Source organism: Saimiri boliviensis, chromosome 4, assembly GCF_048565385.1.
Source record: "Saimiri boliviensis isolate mSaiBol1 chromosome 4, mSaiBol1.pri, whole genome shotgun sequence".
Taxonomy (NCBI): Eukaryota; Metazoa; Chordata; class Mammalia; order Primates; family Cebidae; genus Saimiri; species Saimiri boliviensis.
The window spans coordinates 108620284-108640669 of record NC_133452.1 but is presented as its reverse complement, the minus strand read 5'-3'; the positions used below and the strand labels follow the sequence as shown (position 1 = coordinate 108640669).

At 35.7% G+C, this 20386-nt stretch overlaps 1 protein-coding gene across 5 annotated transcripts in view; it reads right to left on the bottom strand.

Annotated features, from left to right (window-relative positions):
• PHIP (PHIP subunit of CUL4-Ring ligase complex) overlaps window positions 1–20386 on the bottom strand; it is a 185400-nt gene that overhangs the window by 163938 nt on the left and 1076 nt on the right. For 3 of the 5 annotated variants that reach the window (XR_012517301.1, XM_074398034.1, XM_074398033.1), the window contains exons 5-7: window positions 4965–5054; window positions 1149–1299; window positions 958–1056 (exon numbers count right to left, since the gene is read on the bottom strand). Coding sequence is in view for 4 of the 5 variants with exons in the window: in XM_074398034.1 (XP_074254135.1) it covers window positions 958–1056; window positions 1149–1299; window positions 4965–5054 (340 nt within the window). In the remaining variant the exon portion in view is untranslated. The remainder of the gene's footprint in view (window positions 1–957; window positions 1057–1148; window positions 1300–4964; window positions 5055–20386) is intronic. The other 2 variants (XM_074398036.1, XM_074398035.1) reach the window with 1 other exon arrangement.

The following is a 20386-nucleotide window of genomic DNA, read 5'->3' as shown; positions in this document are numbered from 1 at the left end:
TTTAAAACCCACTTTCATATTTTTAAAAGACAAAAATAAAAATAAAAGGTGAAAGTGAAATGATAGAAAAAGATATGTATCTATAAAAACAAAAGTCATATAAAAACTTGGTCAAGTTACCAAATAGAAGTCATACAAAACTTACTATCTGTATAATAAGTAACCAGAAAAGAAAGAATTAAGTAAGATTTGAGCAGATGGAAGAAAGAAGAATAACATTCCTGGCGAGAGAGGAACATGGGAGTAGAAAAGAAGTTGCTTAGATTAAACTATGAAGATCTCTGAAAAGTAGGAGTACCCTTAGTGATAGACAAAGCACAACACTATTAAAATATCTTAACCTCTTTTAATATCTTGAGCAGAAGAGTGACACAACAAAGGCAGAATCGAATAAGGTTACTATTACAGTGTTACTATACTGAAAGGGAGAGAGATAGAAGACACCATAGGCAAGAAGATTAGTTTGGATGATGCTGTCTGTATTAACCCAGGTAAGGCAAGGACCTGGTAGTAAGAGACATCAAAGGGATGGATCTAGAAGGCATCTCAAAACCTATTTGTATCTGTACTCCTTCTTTGAAACTTTAAAGGCAAAAAAACAAAGAATGTGCTTTTAAAAAGATAACTATTTTTGTCTCCTACCTTTATAACTAATCTCAATTATATACTGATCCCACTAACTCGACCTAATAATGTATACTTTAGTAAGGAACTTTTGTAAAAATACAATACCAATGAGCGAATTAACCTACATAAGGTGCAATGTGCACAATCCATAATTATACATGACTTTTTCACTATTAACACACTACTAAGAAAAAAATATATTTTTTTCTTTTTGAACGCAGATGTACATACTATGAAGTTCTCTAATACCACAGTAACTGAAAAACCTTTTTATTTTCAAAAGCTCTTTATCAAGAGGCTATTAACTAGTAGTGAACTCAAATAACTCACCAATGCTGGGTGGGCTACCATAGTTAATTGGTGACTCAGGTGGTCTTCCACAGTGCAATGCAGCCAGAGCAGATCCTTTCCACACAACATGCTTGCAGCCTATTAAACACATGTATTTTTATGCATACGAAGAACCCAAAAACAAAAAGTGAGATAAAGAATGTCTAAATTCTAAGAAAAAATGTTCATACTTTTATTTGTGCGTAGTAAGGACTGTCTTCCAGCTCCTAATAAAGTTTGTACTCCAGGAACACTTTGAGGAATTTCTTGTTCAAGAAGAGGTCCTAGTCGATGACATATTTGCAGCAAGTGATCAGGTGCTAAGTGTCTGTAATACTTCACCTATTATGTAAAAGACAAATATAGTATGTTTCAGTTTATCATTTTAATTTTCAAAATCTTTTGGCAACAATTAAAAAATCCATCTAACTATAAAAGAGTTTGTTTTGCATCTTTGACGGTAAAGTAAATCTCTAAAATAATTAAGAATTAAAGACAACTGCAAGTTTATGTTCTTATTAAAAAATTTAAGAAAACTTAACATCTATGCTGAATTTCATAACTTACCAAAACCTTAGAGAGAAAGGCAGAATTCCAACTACTACTTTAAATACATTTCAACCATAAAATAAAGCTAGCTACCAACTCCAAAAACTTTGAGCACTTGTGGAACTTCAAAATACTGCTTATCTAGCATTTGAAACCATTTTAAAAAGTAATTATTTTTGTCTCCTACCTTTATAACTAATCTGAATTATATACTAATCCCACTAACTCAACCTAATATTATATACTTCAGTAAGGAACTTTTGTAAAAATAAAATACCAATGAGCTAATTAGCCTATATAAGGTGCAATGTGCACAATCTATAATGCTCACATTATTAGTTGTTCAGTAAATTAATATTCACAATCTAAATCAAATTAAATTGGAAAAAATACTATTGTATTACTTTACAATTAGCTATCAAGTTACAAAAAAATTTCCAGAGTAGTACCTAACTACTCTAGTTCAGCTGTTCTCAAAATACGTTTTGGAAACCCCTGGAGGTCCATCATATAAAACTTATGAATAATACTATATTAGTTGTGGCCAGGCGCGGTGGCTCAAGCCTGTAATCCCAGCACTTTGGGAGGCCGAGGCGGGTGGATCACAAGGTCGAGAGATCGAGACCAACCTGGTCAACATGGTGAAACCCCGTCTCTACTAAAAATACAAAAAATTAGCTGGGCATGGTGGCGCGTGCCTATAATCCCAGCTACTCAGGAGGCTGAGGCAGGAGAATTGCCTGAACCCAGGAGGCGGAGGTTGCGGTGAGCCGAGATCGTGCCATTGCACTCCAGCCTGGGTAACAAGAGCAAAACTCCGTCTCAAAAAAAAAAAAAAAAAAAAAAATACTATATTAGTTGTTTTCTAGCTTTTCTCCTGAATGCACGGTGGAGGTTTCCACAGGATATATAACATATGATGTCATAACAGACTGAATGCAGAAGCAAATAGGAAAATGTCTCTTCTATTAAGCCAGATATTAAAGATTCACAGAAATGTAAAGCAGTTTCTTCTCATACTCTTTTTTTGGTTTGGAAATTATTATTAAAATGTTACTTATATTAACATGAAATTAGTTTATTAGTATTATTTAATAGGTGTCTAATACATTAAATGCTAAGTTTCTAATATGGTAAATGCCAATAGATTATAACCCACACAAATAAAGGAACTTCAATACATTATATAAGGGTAAAGGGGTCCTGAGACCAAGAAATTTGAAAATTTCTCCTGTTTACCCAGTAACGGCAACTTTAACATGAACTCCTCCTTTTGATAAGACTGATTTGGGGAGAGGAAAGGATTTAAATCATTTCATTTCATCTTGCAATATCTGCCATACTCTAGCTGCAGAAGTCCATAGATGATATGTTTTTAAAGATAGCTAATAGTCATCCCTCTAAGCTGAAGCCAATAGGAGAAACCTACCTTACTCTTTATCAAAATAAATTCCTTCTTTCACAAAGATAACAAGGAGCCATACCGTCACACTTTAGTAAGATCATTTAAAACAGCAGAGTTTGGTATACAGTAGGTGACAGGTCAGTACAATGAGTATTTCTGGAAAAAAGGGTCCTAATAGAGTATAAATAATATAAATCATACATACTACCTACCTGTTTTATAGTCAAAAAGCACACTGACATTGAAGTCTCTGAGAAATCCTGAGATAATTTCCCAAACTCATTTTGCTACAGAAACCCTTTTTCCCTAATAATATATACCATATTTGCTCAGAATATACTTTAGGAAACACTAGTATGATTATCTCATTTAAAAAGCATTTAGAAGAAAACTTACCAAAATGAGTTTATAAAATTGTATTTATAATTTTCTTTAATCTTCTCCAAAATAATTTACTTAAAAATAAAACTCCAAAGAAAAAGTCTAGAATACTTGTAAGGCCGCTTCCTATTCTAAGGATGCAAATGATTATTTTAATGTGACTTAATCGATCAAAATTCCTTTCAAAAATTTTACTTTAAAAAAGATGGAAGTTCACTGACTATTAACTTCAGATGTGTGATGATCCTGTTTTAGCATCCTCTGACAAAATATATTTTCAGATAGTTAAACTGAAAATCCTTACTGTAATTCTCTCTCTCAATAAAATATTACGAATCCACTTGGACTCAAGCGCTTTCTTTGGTGATTTGGAATGTTTGAATTTTTCCAAATCAACTTTAATTTTTTTTTCCCCAATATCAATGAAGGCACAGCTGGATTTAACAGCACAAATTTGGAAAGGGCCGTATCAGCTCAGTTTGATTATGTCCTCTAGCAATGTTAACCAGTGGCAAAGAGCTGAGTTTTTTGTGTTTGTTTACTTGTTTTTCAGCTTTCATTTTAAAGTCAGAAGTGATACTTTCAGTTCTTAAACTCCTTGTGCTTTCTCTGGCTTTGGAGACTCCATACAAGTTGATCCCTCTGCTGGCAATCTTGTCTTACTGCTCACCAGTACATCTTTCTTCTTCATGTATGTCTCAGTCTGTGTCTCACTCACTGCCTTCCATGACCTATTTACACCACCTGTGCTCCTTTCTGGAAACTCTATCTTTGTTTTCTCACAGCACATTATAATCCTCAATGACCCTTCATCCCTCCAGCACTGTGTAGTACTTACCATATTAATTGTTCTTAATATAAGAACAATTAATTGATACCTAGACTTAGGGGAATCTAATGATAGCTATGATCTTCCTCCCCAAAAAATATAAAAGCCCTACCATTATCTGCCCTGTTCTGGGGGTTCATAAGACTCGTGCACTATAATAAAATTGTCAGTTTACTTGTCTGTGTCCTGCATGAGAAGAGATTAGGCCATGTTTACCTCTGTCTACCAAATACCTAATGCAGTACTTACAGTTAAGTGCTTAATAAAGTTCTAATTGGATAAATGAAGATTTAAAAATATGGAGATAGTACTGACTTCCCCACTCCCAAAAAACTCAAAACATTTTGTTAGCACCTATCCCAGCATATAAAAATAGATGCAGTAAAACTTCTTTACATGATATAATTCTTTATTCTAATAATTTTGGGGTTTTTTGTTGTTGTTTCTTTCTTTGTTTTGAGATGGAGTCTGGCTCTGTTGCCCACGATGCTGTGCAATGGCGGGATTTCAGCTCACTGCAACCTCCACCTCCCAGGTTCAAATGATTGTCCTGCCTCAGCCCCTGAGTCGCTAGAATTACAGGGGCCTGCCACCACACCCAGCTAATTTTTATATTTGTAGGAGAGATGGAGTTTTACCATGTTGGGCAGGTTGGTCTCGAACTTCTGACCTCAAGTAATCTGCCCTCCTCTCCAGGCATCCCAAGTGCTGGGATTACATGCATGAGCCACAGCGTCCAGTTGATTCTAACAGTTTTAAAATACTTTTTAAAGAAAGCCACAGAACATGTCTTCAAACAAAATTTTAGACAAAACAGATTAAAGGTACTCAAAGTATTCTTACGTAAGTAGCATGAGGGAACACATATCTCAATGCTTGACTCTCTACTGGCTTCCTCTTAGCAGTCCCTGAAGTACCACCATGAAAGGGTCTCTGGAAAGAACAGTGGAAACAGACTAACAAACAATGCTATTAGCCTCTCTTTCCCAAGAGTCCTCTTCCCCACCCCTCATTTTGTCAACAGATGATCTAACCTACTTTATAGGAAAACCTTTTTTAAAGCTGAAACTTTGTTTCTTCCCTATCAAAGCTGTAAACCTACCAACACCTGTACCAACTGTGTCAAGATCTTAGTAACACTACTATCACTCTTAATATTTAAGATCCAATCCCTCTACCTATGCTTTGAATCCTAACTTCTCTGACTACACAGAAATCCTACGCTATAAATCAGACCTCCACGTTCTAGTATGTATACTAACTTCCTCTCAACCAATTCCTTCTCATCTAGACTTACATTTAAATATGCTCATTTTGTATTCACTTTAGGAAAAAACAAAAATCCTCCCTAACTGCTAGTATTCAACACCTCCCCACCCAAATGTCCTGGCTACCACTTTCCCATTCTCTTTATCTCCAGAAACATGTTTTTTAAAAAAATGATCCATACTCCATCTCGTTTCATATCCCATGCTCTCCTCAATCTACTACATACTAGCTCCCACACTCATGACTTTACAAAAAATAGCTCATACCAAAAGTTCACCTTAATTATCAGGAACTCCAATAAGCATTTTTAAATCTACACCTTATTTAATGTCCCATAGTATTTCACCTGTTGAAAACATCCTCATTTGCAAACTGTCGTGTCTTAACTTTTGTGACACTCCTTGGCTTAGTTTCTTCCTAAGCATTCCTTCTCATTTTTCTTTCAGGTTAACCCTCCTTCACATAGCCACTAAAGGTAAAGTTCCTTAAGATCTTGGGTCCCAGAGTTCACTTCCAGATCCTTTTCCATCTCACCATATACTCTCTCCTTGGATAACTGTTAAAACAAATGACTGCCAAATTTCTATTTATAGCATAGACTTGCATATCAAACTCTTAAAACATCTCTCTAGATCCCCAAAGCATCTGAAACTCAACATATGCAAAACTGAATTGATGGATCCTCATGAAAATATTCCCCACTAAAGTGTTCCTTACACCTTGGTGAATGTCAACCTCATTTATTCAAGCTTAAAAGCCAGAAATCAAGGAGTTGCATTTTTAGAGCCCGTTCCTTCCTCCTTCCTATCATATTTCCAGTATCCAAGCAGTCACCAACTTCACCTTAACTTTTCTTCCTAATTTTAAATCCATCTACCTGTATCTCCAAAATAACAGTCCAGGTTCAAATCATCTTTGCAATAAACATCTACCTTTCTCAAATGCACTCATGCCCCCTTCAAATCTGTTCTCTTTACTGCAGTTAGAACGCTCTTTCCAAAACACGTATCTGATCAAGTCACCCCTACTTGAAACACTTCAGAGGCTTTCCTCACTCTTTGGATAAAGAACCAAATCCTTAATATAGTCTACAAACCCAGAAATGCATCTATGGTCACTTCTTATTTTTCTAGCTTCACCTGGCACATTCCTAGTCCCTTTCCCCAACTCTCACTTTTCACATTTCAAACACATGGCTATCTTTTAGGTTATTTACACATAATCTCTCTCCTGTCAGACTTCACCATATAGTATATACTCTGCATTTCGCCATACTCCCTTACCCAGACAACTCTTCTGTGTCTCAGATCATCCCTCTAATGTAACTTCCTTGTTTTTCTATACGCTACACATTCTGTTTTGTTCGTTGCACACTTTCTGTGAATTTTTCTTTATTAACTCATGTATCAGCTTGTGATTATACATTTAAAAGTATAATTTAATGTTTTCCTATTTCACCACTGACTACAAAACAGGGGCCCATGAATCTTTTTGCTCTCAACTGTACCTCTCTCATGAACCGACACACACACACACACACACACACACACACACACACTATTTTTTAAAATAAAACAATCTTTACTACTGCCTTTTCTAAACACTCTTTAATCATATTCATATTCTTCATAAACATTCCATCATTTATGGATATACATATGTGATTTCCAATTTTCAAGTTAGTATCTTTAATATAAACTTATTATGCTTTTTAATTTAATTAGCTGGTAAATAATTAAAAGAAATATTTTAAATAATATCATAATAAAATCTCATCTATATTGTATATATTTGGTTTCTCAGTAATCTGTCATACAGTATTATTTCAGAGGAAAAATAACTCCTCAAGATCCTCAATTTGATATATGTGTTACTTTCTGTGACCCTAGCCGCTTTCAAACTCTTACATTCAATACATAAAAAGTATAACCAGATTATAAAGCTCAGTGTGATAAATAATACTAATATAGCTAACACATACATACTGGCTGTACACTGAATGCCAGGCCTTATGTTAAGTGTGACAAGTTTTACATGGAACTACTCAATTATTTTAACAACTCCCAGAGGTATATACTATCGTTATTCCCATTCCATAAAAAAATTACAGAATTTCTTTAAATAGATATTGCAACTTTCCCAAGTTCACACACAGTAAGCAGATGAGAGTCAAACCAAAACAATCTAACCCTAGACCCTACAATTCATAGTATCACACAGATGACCTATTGTCTCAAATACATATATGTAAATGTGCAAGATATAAGCAAGTTATACTATACACATTTTGAATAGTTTTCAATATAGACATCAAACTCAGCCAGAAAAAGAGAAACATTTCAGTTCACTTTCACTACTAGGGAAACTAGCATAAAAGCATAAATTCCCACAGGTAAAAGGGAGCACTTTAAAAAATTCTAAGGGTAAAAATAGAAAATAAAACTACAATATTTATAAGATTATACTGCTAAACCCTTAATTTAAAATTAGAAAGTAGAAACAGATTGAAGAGTTAATACCATATTTATTATTACTAATTTTAAAAGTCCCCCAAGAATGCCAATTTATCAGTAGTGCTCAACTTTTAAAAACTCACCCACTCCCAGTTTGTTTTTGTTTTTGTTTTTAAGACAGGGATCTCACTCTGTCATCAAGGCTAGGGGGCAGTGGCACAGTCACAGCTCACTGCAGTCTCAACTTCCTGGCTCAAAGGATCCTCCCACCTCAGCCTCCAGAGACTACTGATACATTTCATCAAGCCTAATTTTTATTGTATTTTTTTAGAGACAGCGTCTATGTTGCCCAAGCTGGTCTGGAACTCCTGGCCTCAAGTGATCCTCCTGCCTCAGCCTCTCAAGTAGCTAAGATTACAAGTATGAACCACCACACCTAGTTCTCATCCCTTTTTGATGAACAAAACATTTTATCTTCTCCACTAAGATACAAGAATGGGAATTACGGATGCAAATCCTGATGTCATCCCATTGAGATTCACACTTCTACTGGCTAAACCAGGGGGCTAGTCAGAGCTTTTTCAAACTTACAGCCCTTCCACCTCCATTCTCAATTGAGAATTGCTTGCTATGGCAACAACAATCTTTGGTTAATTGTCCATCCATTTTAATCCTTTTTAATGGTTAAAATTTGAGTTAGACAAAGATATCCTTTTTGGAAAATGTCACGTTACATTATTAAGAGTAGAACTCAGCAAACATTTGTAACCATCATACGGTAAATATTGGAGGCTTTAAGAGTAACATACTATCTCCATTGCATGTCATTTTTTTAACAGTTCTTTAAAAATGTAATAACCATGCTTAGCTTGGAGGCCTTCCAAAAACAGATCTCCTGCACTATTTTACCCACAGCAGCCATTAGTTTACCAACTTCTGATCGAAAGAATGATTCATGGTTCTAGCAACATTTCCATCAGCAAGAACAGAATTCTGTGAAACAGCAGCAACCCTGCTCATTCCTTGTCCATCTTGGCCCAAGTCATACATCTGTATCATCCCTTTTTCAGATCACATATATAAAATATATATAAAATTATCCACTGCAATTTGAACAAAAGGATCATCTTTTGAGAACGTAAATTATAGTATGAAAGGGACAAGAAAAGAAACTGAGCTCTTTGAGAGGTTTATTATCCTGCATTTTTGGCTAAACCAACATTTTCTGTTAGTATGCTACTTCATATAAACAGCCATCCTTTCCAGCCAAGAAAATGTTGCCATTATCTCAGTGGAAGGTATTGTTACTAAGTGTTATCAGTGGGAAAAAATACATATAAACCATCTGGAAGCGACCAAAGTACTCTATCAGACACACCATCACTAAGAACTCTACTCAGTTTTTAAAGAAATGGTCAATAGTTTAAAACACAAAGTCTCGCCGGGCATGGTGGCTCATGCCTGTAATCCCAGCACTTTGGAAGGCTGGGGCAGGTGGATCACTTGAGGTCAGGAATTTAAGACCAGCCCTCCTATGGTGACATCCTGTCTCTACTGAAAATAAAAAAATAAGCCAGACATGGTGGCGCACGCCTGTAGTCCCAGCTACTCGGAAGGCTGAGGCAGATTTGCTTGAACCCAGGAGACAGGGGTTGCAGTGAGCCAAGATCTCACTACTGCACTCCAGCCTGGGTGACAGAGTTAAGACTCTGACTCAAAACAAACAAAATCAAAAAACAAAAACATCTCAAGTCACACAGCCTGTGTCTAAAGTTGCTAAGGCTAAGGGTGGGAAAAACATTGACCCTTTCTAAGCCTCAGTGTTGTCAACTGTATGACTGGTATCACACCACCTTGGATAGTCAAAAATTATTAAATTACTTAAACCATATGAAGTTGTTAGTACTGTACCTAAAAGTTGGCTGTTCCTTTAATTACACTCTGTATTACATACTACATCTACATATTGACCTTTCATATTGAACAAAATCTTTGTGAACCTAAATAGGAAAAAAATTTGAGTATCTTTTTGACAACCTTTTCAAAGTGATGTTAGAGCAATATATTCATTCCAATTATTTGATTCAGCTGTGAAGACCTAGAAATGCCCTTCTTTCCTCTAGCATATAATTATTATGAAAATAAGATCTGCTGTTTGGCACCAGTATCATCTGTCTAACTAGGCTTTCACTTCATCCCTATGTTCTGAACACCTAATTGTTTCTATAAAAGTCACTTTTTCAGATCTTCTATCTATTCTCTCACAATTCTGTCAGCTCTAAAAGGCTTAGTTACACTTCTGCTATTATGTTTTTGAGTTCTACAAGGCCAGTTTAATGGAACATACTTATTTTTACGTTATTCTAGCATGTAAACAAAATTACAGAAATACAATATATTGTATAATTATATATTGCATATTTTATTTTTATAACATATATAATATACAATGTTAATACAAATTTATAGAAACACTATATAATTATTTTTTAAGTCTATTATTAAAATCCCAGCTATTAAAATCCCAGCACCTAAAATTCTAAAAACATCTAAGCTTATAAATCTGTTACTAACAGTGTGGATTAAATTATAGGCTGGGCACAGTGACTCAACACCTGTAATCCCAGCACTTTGGGAGGCCAAGGCAGGTGAATCATAAGGTCAGGAGTTCGAGAGCACCCTGGCCAATATGGTGAAATCCCATCTCTACCAAAAATACAAAAAATTAGCTGGGTGTGGTAGGGGGCGTCTGTAATCCCAGCTACTTGAGAGGCTGAAGCAGGGGAATCACTTGAACCCAAGAGGCAGATGTTGCAGTGAGCCAAGATCCTACCACTGCACTCTAGCCCAGGTGACAGTGTGAGGCTGTCTCCAGAAAAAAAAAAAAAAAAAAAATGTATCTATAGTCTTTAAAGCAAGAATGCATTTTCTGATTTTTTTTTTATTATAACAGCTTCTCCACAGAAAAACAATACTCTGTGGTAAGTGTTCTCAAAATTTATTTACCTTTATAAGCACATAAGCTTAAGTATTCTCCCTATTTCACACAGAGAAAAAACTGACATTCAAAGGCAGCAGTCTGCCTGAGGGCATACATTTGGAAATAGGAGAAACAGTAATCAAACTCAGGTCTCCTGATTCTTAATTTACTGTTATTTTTATTATGTTACAGTTTCCTTCTCAGAACTTTAGTTTTCTCGCCATTGACACATAGATTTGATGATTAAAAAATTAATAGAATCCATATAAGTCAGCTCAAGTCAAGTCCAAGGTGGGTAACTATTCTCAGAATGAGATATTGCCTATTATTTCTAATTATAATAAAATTAATATAGAACCTTATTAAGTGTCAAAATTAGTCTTGCTCTTATTGTGAATAAACAAGCTTCAAAAAAAGTGTCGTATTCAGATTTTTGTCAACTGTTAAGTATTCATTTAGATAATAATTCAGCTTACATTAGCAATACAATTAGCAATACAAATTTGTCATTTAAAGAAAATGCAACACTAAAAGAAAAATAAAACAGGCTGGGCGTGGTGGCTCATGCCTGTAATCCCAGCACTTTGGGAGGCAGAGGCAGGCAGAGCACAAGGTCAGGAGTTAGAGACCGGCCTGGCCAACATGGTGAAACCCCATCTCTACTAAAAATACAAAAAAATTAGCCGGGTGTGGTAGCACACGCCTGTAGTCTCATCTACTCGGGAGGCTGAGGCAGAAGAATTGCCTGAACCTGGGAGAAGGAGGTTGCAGTAAGCCGAGAGCGTGCCCCTGCACTCCTGCCTAAGTGACAGAGCCAGACTCTGTCTCAAAAAAAGAAGGAAAGAAAGAAAAAACAAATAAAACAAAAAAAGAAAATGCAATACTACTTTTTCACATTTTATTCATCATTAATTATATCTTGCTAAAATTAAATAAAAAACTATTCAGAATTGAATTTTTCATAAACTAGTAGGGATGCTCCATAAAAATAATTTAAAACACAACGAAATGTCATTTAACTGCTTAAAATAACACATTTTCAAGTTTTGATTTTTTAAGTCATATGTGCTAAGAAAATTTGTCTAATTTTAAAATCCTCTTTAAAATATTATTAGTAAAATTTAAAACTGAAACCTAGGAATCTGTCGAAAAGTTACTGTGTATTAATTTAAAGATGGAAAATCCTTTAACTGCTTATACTAAGGCCAATGTAAAAACCTTAACAACCAGTTTCATTTTTAATGTTTCAGTTTCAAGCACAGTACCCAAAATAACGTAATTCTTATACAATGACAGCAAAGTTGTTTCAGACAATGGATGTTTCACTAAGTTGCCTAGAATTTAGTGTCTCGGCCGGGCGCGGTGGCTCAAGCCTGTAATCCCAGCACTTTGGGAGGCCGAGGCGGGTGGATCATGAGGTCGAGAGATCGAGACCAACCTGGTCAACATGGTGAAACCCCGTCTCTACTAAAAATACAAAAAAATTAGCTGGGCATGGTGGTGCGTGCCTATAATCCCAGCTACTCAGGAGGCTGAGGCAGGAGAATTGCCTGAACCCAGGAGGCGGAGGTTGCGGTGAGCCGAGATCGCGCCATTGCACTCCAGCCTGGGTAACAAGAGCGAAACTCCGTCTCAAAAAAAAAAAAATAAATAAAAATAAAAGAATTTAGTGTCTCTACACTCAAAAACTTAACCGAAACCAAAATAAGATATACATTTCCTGCCTTATTCTATAACCTTTGACAAGACAAGTTACCTGCCTTTTCCTATTCATGACAGAGACTAAATAGACCATGACACATGACCACAGGCCAGCTGGAGTCCAGAACACAGTCAACCCTCAACATCCATGGGGGAAAGGTTCCAGGAAACTCCCATACCAAAATCAAAATCCAGGATGCTCTAATTCCTAATATAAAATGGGACAGTATTTTCATATAACCTATACAGTCCTCCTGCACACTTTAAATTATCTCTAGATTACTTATAATACCTAACACAATGTAAATGTTATATAAATAATTGTTACACCATTTTTTTTATATTATTTTTCTTTTTTTCTAAACTATTTTGATCTTCAGTTGAATTCACAAATGTGACACCTGCAGAGAAGGAAGGCCTACTGTACATGAATTCTTCCTGTGTATCTTCTGCATAAAAAGCTGCCATAGCCATCTATACTGCCATGGATAACCTAGGGTTTACCTATACCATGCATCTCATTTTCCTTACAATTTAGTTTTAACTTAAGCAGAAATTACATTCAACTCTGTTGCCACCTAAATTTTCTATCAAAAACTTCTCATCCAACCATCCTTTTCCTTATCTGTGATGCCTAAGCTCAAATATGGCTCTGTTGAGTAAGGTAAATAACTAATGGAGGACCTATTTCACAACTGATGGTTGCCTTCTCTGTAGTGACCAAAGATTCTCAACTTACTTTCATCACTGTTCAATACGATAATTATTTGTGATTTTTCACAAACAGTGAAAAGTATCCTGCTTTCTTGTAACATTTTCACAAATCTGTTATAAAATAGTTATACTCCTCTGTATTCCATAGGTTCAATATTATACATTGCAAAGTAATTAACCCAATTTACTCATAATTCATCAACATAGCTTCTCACAAAATGATAGAAACTGCCTATGTTCATATTTAAAATGTCTATTTAAAACTTTAGATTCCTATAACAGCCTTTATCACTTTTAGATATAACCACAAAAGCAACTTAAATATCCTAACATTAGCTGTTAAAAATTTTTTTCTAAGTAAAAGTGCATTAAAATAGGAATTTATTTTAAATAAATATGCTTAGTATTCTCTGCCAACTAAAGGCAAGTTAGCTTAGTATTACAGATATTTTTCTATGAATTCTGAAATTTACACAAGGAAACTGCTAGTAAGAATGAAACTAGCCTGTTTAGTATTACTTGTCCAGAGTAAGTTGCACAAGATACGATTTTGTTACAATTATGTAGCGACATGGTAAATATCCACAAAATTTGAGGAAGGGAAGAATGACTGTCAATTGGTTTTAACTTAAGCAGAAGCTGCATGAGACTAAATATTACTATTTTCTTATCATTCATCCACAAGTTTCCAGATTATGAAAAAAATCATAAAAAAAATAAAACCAAAAACTTGGGGTTTAACTTACAAAGAAATCCTGAATGGACTAAAAAACTGAAAATGATTACGATTTATTTAACCTAAAGCTAACAAGGATTAATTCAAAAAAGTCTTTATTAAACTCTGTTTAAGACATATATAAACAGACTGACAAAACAGAAGTCAAGACAGTTCTTCTCTGACAATTTCCAAAAAGAATATAAACTAATGTGGTGGTTTTAAATCTCACAAATAACTGTATAGAAGGAAGCAGGCAATAACCAAGCTCTGTTCACATATTCCAAACAAATATAAACCAATTGAAAAAATAGAAGTCAAGACATGTCTTCTCTGAGAATTTCCAAAAAGAATACAAACTACTGTGGTGGTTTCAAATCTCACAAACAACTGTAGAAAAGGAGGCAGATGCAATACCCAAGCTCCCTTCATATATTCCTAAATCATTTGATCATTACCCAAAGAATAGAGCTTCACATATTCTCTAACAATTCAGGATATGTCAACCACCCAAATTATTTCTTAATGTTCAGTATTCATAAAAACAAGTCACAGTTGGAATCAGTAGCAAAATTTTTCCAGCAATCTATCCACAATACCTTAACTATGATTTATTTTTGGTATTAACTGAACGTTTTGCCTTTATTACTTAGGCCTATTTCATCCTTGAGTCTTAAAAAAAAAAAGTAATTATAATAATAGTATTGGCCGGGCGCGGTAGCTCAAGCCTGTAATCCCAGCACTTTGGGAGGCCGAGGCGGGTGGATCACGAAGTCGAGAGATCGAGACCATCCTGGTCAACATGGTGAAACCCCGTCTCTACTAAAAATACAAAACATCAGCTGCGCATGGTGGCACGTGCCTGTAATCCCAGCTACTCAGGAGGCTGAGGCAGGAGAACTGCCTGAACCCAGGAGGCGGAGGTGGCGGTGAGCCGAGATCGCACTATTGCACTCCAGCCTGGGTAACAAGAGCGAAACTCCATCTCAAAAAAATAAATAAATAAATAAATAATAATAATAATAATAGTATCTTTCTTCTTTCTTCTGAAGTTTTTTGTTTTACATTCTTTTTTTTTTTTTTTTTTTTTAGACAGGGTCTCAGTGTGTTTCAGGCTGGAGGGCAATGGCATGATCACAGCTCACAGCAGCTTCGACCTCCCTTAGCTCAGACAATCCTCTCACCTCAGCCTCCTGGGTAACTGGGACTAAAGGTATGCACCAGTACACCTCGCTAATATTTTTTTTGTAGTTTTTGTAGAGATGGGGTTTTCCATGTTGTCCAGGCTGGTCTGCAACTCATGGCCTCAAGCGATCCACCCACCTTTGCCTCCCAAAGTACTGAGATTACAGGCGTGAGCCACTGCACTCGGACTCTTCTTTTTAAGATGTTACTGTGGCCTTTTTATACTGCAGATTCTATGTTCAGAAAGTGATACATACATACTTGTGTCTGAAATAAAAATGTAAATGTTCTTTTTTTGTGTGTGTGAGACAGAGTCTCACTCTGTTGGCAGGCATGAGGCCGGAGGGCAGTGGCACCATCTCCCTCACTGCAACCTCTGCCTCCTGGGTTAAAGCAATTCTCCTGCCTCAGCCTCCCGAGTAGCTAGGACTCACTGCAGCGTGCGCCACCACACCCAGCTAATTTCATTTTAGTAGAGATGGGGTTTCACCATGCTGGCCAGGATGGTTTCAATCTCTTGACCTCATGATTCACCCACCTCGGCCTCCCAAAGTGCTGGGATTACAGGCATGAGCCACCACCTGTGGCTGTAAATGTTTGTCTTAAAGAAAGCTTTAATAGATTATAAAGCTCTAACTGGAACAACCTTTACTACCACTACTAAAGTTCTGATAATAGCAAACCCAAACCTTTACATAGTACTTGATTCATGCCAGTTATTACTCACAGACCAAAGTAGAAGCTATTATTAGCCCATTTTACAGAATGGAAAACAGACTCCCTCAATAATACTCTGCCTCACAACAATCATATAAAAACCATCACAGGTTTTTAGGTGATTGGGAAGGGAAACTCAACTCCTACTTTATGTTCATGCCACTTTACCATTAAGAATATTAAGAATCTAGTTAAATATTGCATTTTAAAAAGTTTTTAAATGTCTCAAATTTTAAAAAATGGTATAAGTACCAAGAGAATAAATCTATATGTAAGAAACAATGAAGAATGCTCCTTCAGCCTCTCAGCAACATAATCACACCTAACACTTTATTCATCATATAATCCTTCACACCTAACATATTTTATTCATCATTATAATGACCATGAGAGAGTAAAGCTATTTTAGAGATTACCACACGTTTATATTTCATTGATACTCTATTAAAAAAAGGCAATAGTGCCGGGCGCGGTGGCTCACGCCTGTAATCCCAGCACTCTGGGAGGCCGAGGCGGGTGGATCACAAGGTCGAGAGATCGAGACCATCCTGGTCAACATAGTGAAACCCCGTCTCTACTAAAAATACAAAAAACTAGCTGGGCATGGTGGCGCGTTCCTGTAATTCCAGCTACTTAGGAGGCTGAGGCAGGAGAATTGCCTGAGCCCAGGAGGCGGAGGTTGTGGTGAGCCGAGATCGCGCCATTGCACTCCAGCCTAGGTAACAAGAGCGAAACTCCGTCTCAAAAAAAAAAAAAAAAGGCAATAGTAACTCTACTAAGCCCATTTACTTCATTACATGCTCCTCCAAGCCCCAAAAATAATAATAATAAAGTCTTGAAAGTACTGTTACCTTCAATGTAGAATGGGAATCCCTAATTCTAAAAGATTCAATATGGTATCTCTTTTTTTTTTTTTCCCTGAAAGTTGTCTCTAGGTTTTATACTTTAATTTTCACATGAATCAGCACACACTAAATAACTGTGTATCTAAGATACATACTTAAATAAATCCTATCCACGGTTCCTATTCATCTCTTAATTTGAGACCATCAATTTATGAAAACTAGTACTTAAACTATGATGAAAAACATAGTAATTTGGGGGCATTTTACAATGTAGTTAGTGTCTCAAATCATCTTTTCAACAAGAAATGATATCACCACCAATGAAGGGCACTACGGAAAGCATTTATATAATTTTGTAACCTATGTGATTTCTACTCTTCTGTTTTGGAAAATTAAGCTCTAAGAATGAAATAAAGTTTAGTTCTGAAACACAATGCAATGCTATTTGTAGTTCAAAATCACAGATTTTCAGATAGAAAAAATTTCAATGCACTTATTTTTTAAATGAAATAACTGGGACCAAGAGAAATTCCATGACTTGCCCAAGGTTACCAACAGGTTAACTGTCAACATGGCTTAAAACCACAATCCACATCTCGACTCCCAATGGTTTCACTTAAAAACAACAACAACAACAAAAAGATGTCTAATAAAGTGGAATAATTTTAAGAAAGGCAAGTATCACTATTTTTAAAGACAAAAATTACATCATTTTAGCAAAACATGAACTAGGTGGCGGGGGGAAGAAGTCTTATAAGCAAAAATTTAATCAACAAGAGTCCCAAATCCGGCAAAATAACTGAAAAGTCTGCTTCAAGATCTCATAAATAAGCAAGCATCATTAAGTAACAACTAGAAAGCAGACTTAATAAACCAACTAGATTCAATATTCAACCTAACAAATAAAGCTTTCCTTTTGTCAAAAAAAAAAAGCTTTTCTAATTCTACAGTTTAAGAACTTTGATACTTGAAAGTATCCCTTTTCTTTAAAATAAATCGCATATTTTTAAAAATGTAAAATCTAATTAAACATATACCACAGCACAAAAAAATTTTTAGCTCCCTATCCAATTCCATTCATTTTGTTAAAAATGTTATAAGGTAGATGTGATAATCACAGTCATGTTTTATACAAAAGACAAAAACAACCATAAGATATGCGCATGTTCTTTTTCAATCACACTTGAATGCATCAATTTTAACCTGTAAACTTTTAAAACTGCTCTTAAACTTTGACTTTCCTCTTGCCCAAAATTCAACCACTGCGATTAGAACTAGACTGACTACAGACGATCAGTGTCTATTTTTAAATGTACATGTACAAATATTACACCCCATTTCAAATAGCTATAATTTGAAGTTTTCTAGATATTTCAATGTGATGTGAAATATGAGTTCTCCCATTTAAAATACAGTTCAATTTATCAGTTAATGTAACCTATCATTTCCACGTAGAGTTGAAACTAATGGAACTACACTGTTTTTTAAAGCAATTTTAAATAAATTCAACTTGAAATACAATGTAAAACTTGAAGTTGTAAGAATTACATAACAGAAAATACTGTACAAGAGACCTTGCACATGCTGACTCAGATATATAACAGCAAGATCTACTACTGAACAAAAAATAATCCACTCAGAAACCCAGTGTTACAAATGTTTTTAGACCTGACTAAATCTCAACTAAAAGGTGAAATAAAGTTAACTCACACACCTAGATATACAGTTTGACGGATAAGAAACCACCTCAAATGTTATCTTGCATCCAGTAGAAGACACAGAGTAAGCAATATGTTAAATGAAAAGAAACAATGAGTCAAAGAACTCAAAGTTCTAATAAGAATTTTAAACTGTCTCACCAGTATGCCAACATCACTGTTCTAGAAAGGAGAAAACTTCAAGCAAGAAAAAACACTTCCATTCGAAATAGGTGGATTTTAAGAATAACACACAATGCTTATTCTATCTTAAATCTGAGATGCAGACTAGGGATAGAAATTCACTTTACTAATATTTCCTCCCCCTCCTATCCCTAAAAATTAAATTAACTCAAAAATCAAAATTAGTAGCTCATTTATACCGAAGAAAACAAAATGATATTCCTGCAAGGATTAGACATTACCATAATTTGGCCAAATACCTTTAAGTTGCTTCATTAAAAAAAAAAAAAATAACATTACCAAAAGATTTCAAGAAAACGCAATCCTCAGTGACTTAGTTTTGTGGGTTTTAAACAGATGCACAGATGTAAAAGCAGATGCAAAGACGAGTTTTGTAAAACCTGCCCCATCTTAAAAATGGAGCATTATAATCTTTGTGATATTTTTTTCAAATAGCCAAAGAAGACATGTAAATTCATTGAAGACTTCTATCAAATATTTATAAACCTAAAAATTCATTTCAAACATTATCATTAGTAAATCTTGAAGTTTACTTCCGGCTCCAGTCACTTCGGCCAAGAAATGAATGTTAAGTAACCCAAATCACCACTTGAAAACTAACACGCTTTCAGGGTGAAAATGAATACACTGCTAAACCTCCGCTCGATGTATTCAACCTCAGTATCCTTGCTTATTTCAACAGCTATGAACGGCTTTAACACCTTAATATTAAATCACAAGAGATTTATACACAAGTTAGGAAACATACTACATACAAAAAGAAACAAAAGCCATTTTAATTGTCCTGCCTTCACCTCACAAAAGACATTCATTCTTAGCTGGCTGAAACTTCCTAGTCATTAGGGTTGTTCTCATGAAGAAATATTAGTAATTGTACCTATCTCAAAATAGTTAAACAAGCCTCTCAAAATCAATGCACTGCATAAATTTCCGAACCTTGGTGTGCCTGGTGTGACTGCTTTAACTGCCCAACACACATATTCACACAAGGAACCTACATCAGTTTAGGAGAAAATGTTACAGAAAATACAGCTCCTTTAAAGTAACTTCCAATCACAATACTGAAGTGATAGGTCTACTTCTGAAAAGCAATTTTTAAAAATTCCTGAGATACTCACTGTGACAACCCACAAAATCAAGGAAAAGGTCTTTTTAAGCTATTAAACAAAATATGTCCCAATACAAACAGAACAACTTTTATTGGCCAAGTTCCATCTCATAGTAAATATGTGGACAAAAATCAAAACTCTTCAGTGTACTCCAATAATAGTTTTTAATTAAACGAGAGGCATACCGTAAGAATTAGAAAACGCCTACTGAACTTCTGGTTCTAGGGAATTACAGGCTTTACACTTCTGCAAAGATGTGTTTTAGCAAATGCAAGACGAACCACTGACCCAACTATAATCACACATCAGAACCCTTCCAACAAAAAAACCTAGGACTGAATTTAAGGAAAACAAAATAAACGACAGAGGGGGAAAAAATTTCTTGCCATGGTTCCGCAGCGGCTGGATAGCCTGCTTGTGAAATGCTAATGCCACTTCGGAGCAGTTAGTCACCAGCCATTGTGTAGGGCAGGAGAAAGCAGAGCCGGCCGCGCGTGCAGAGCAGGCGAGCGAACGAGCGAGCGCGCTCTCCCTCTTCGCGCCGCTCCCGCCGCCGCCGACTCGCGCGCGCCCCCGAGGCGGCACGGACGCGCGCGCCGGCCCCTCCTCCTCCGGCCTTGCACTGCACAACACTCATGACGTATCTTTATTTCTAGCACATTAACAAAATATCACA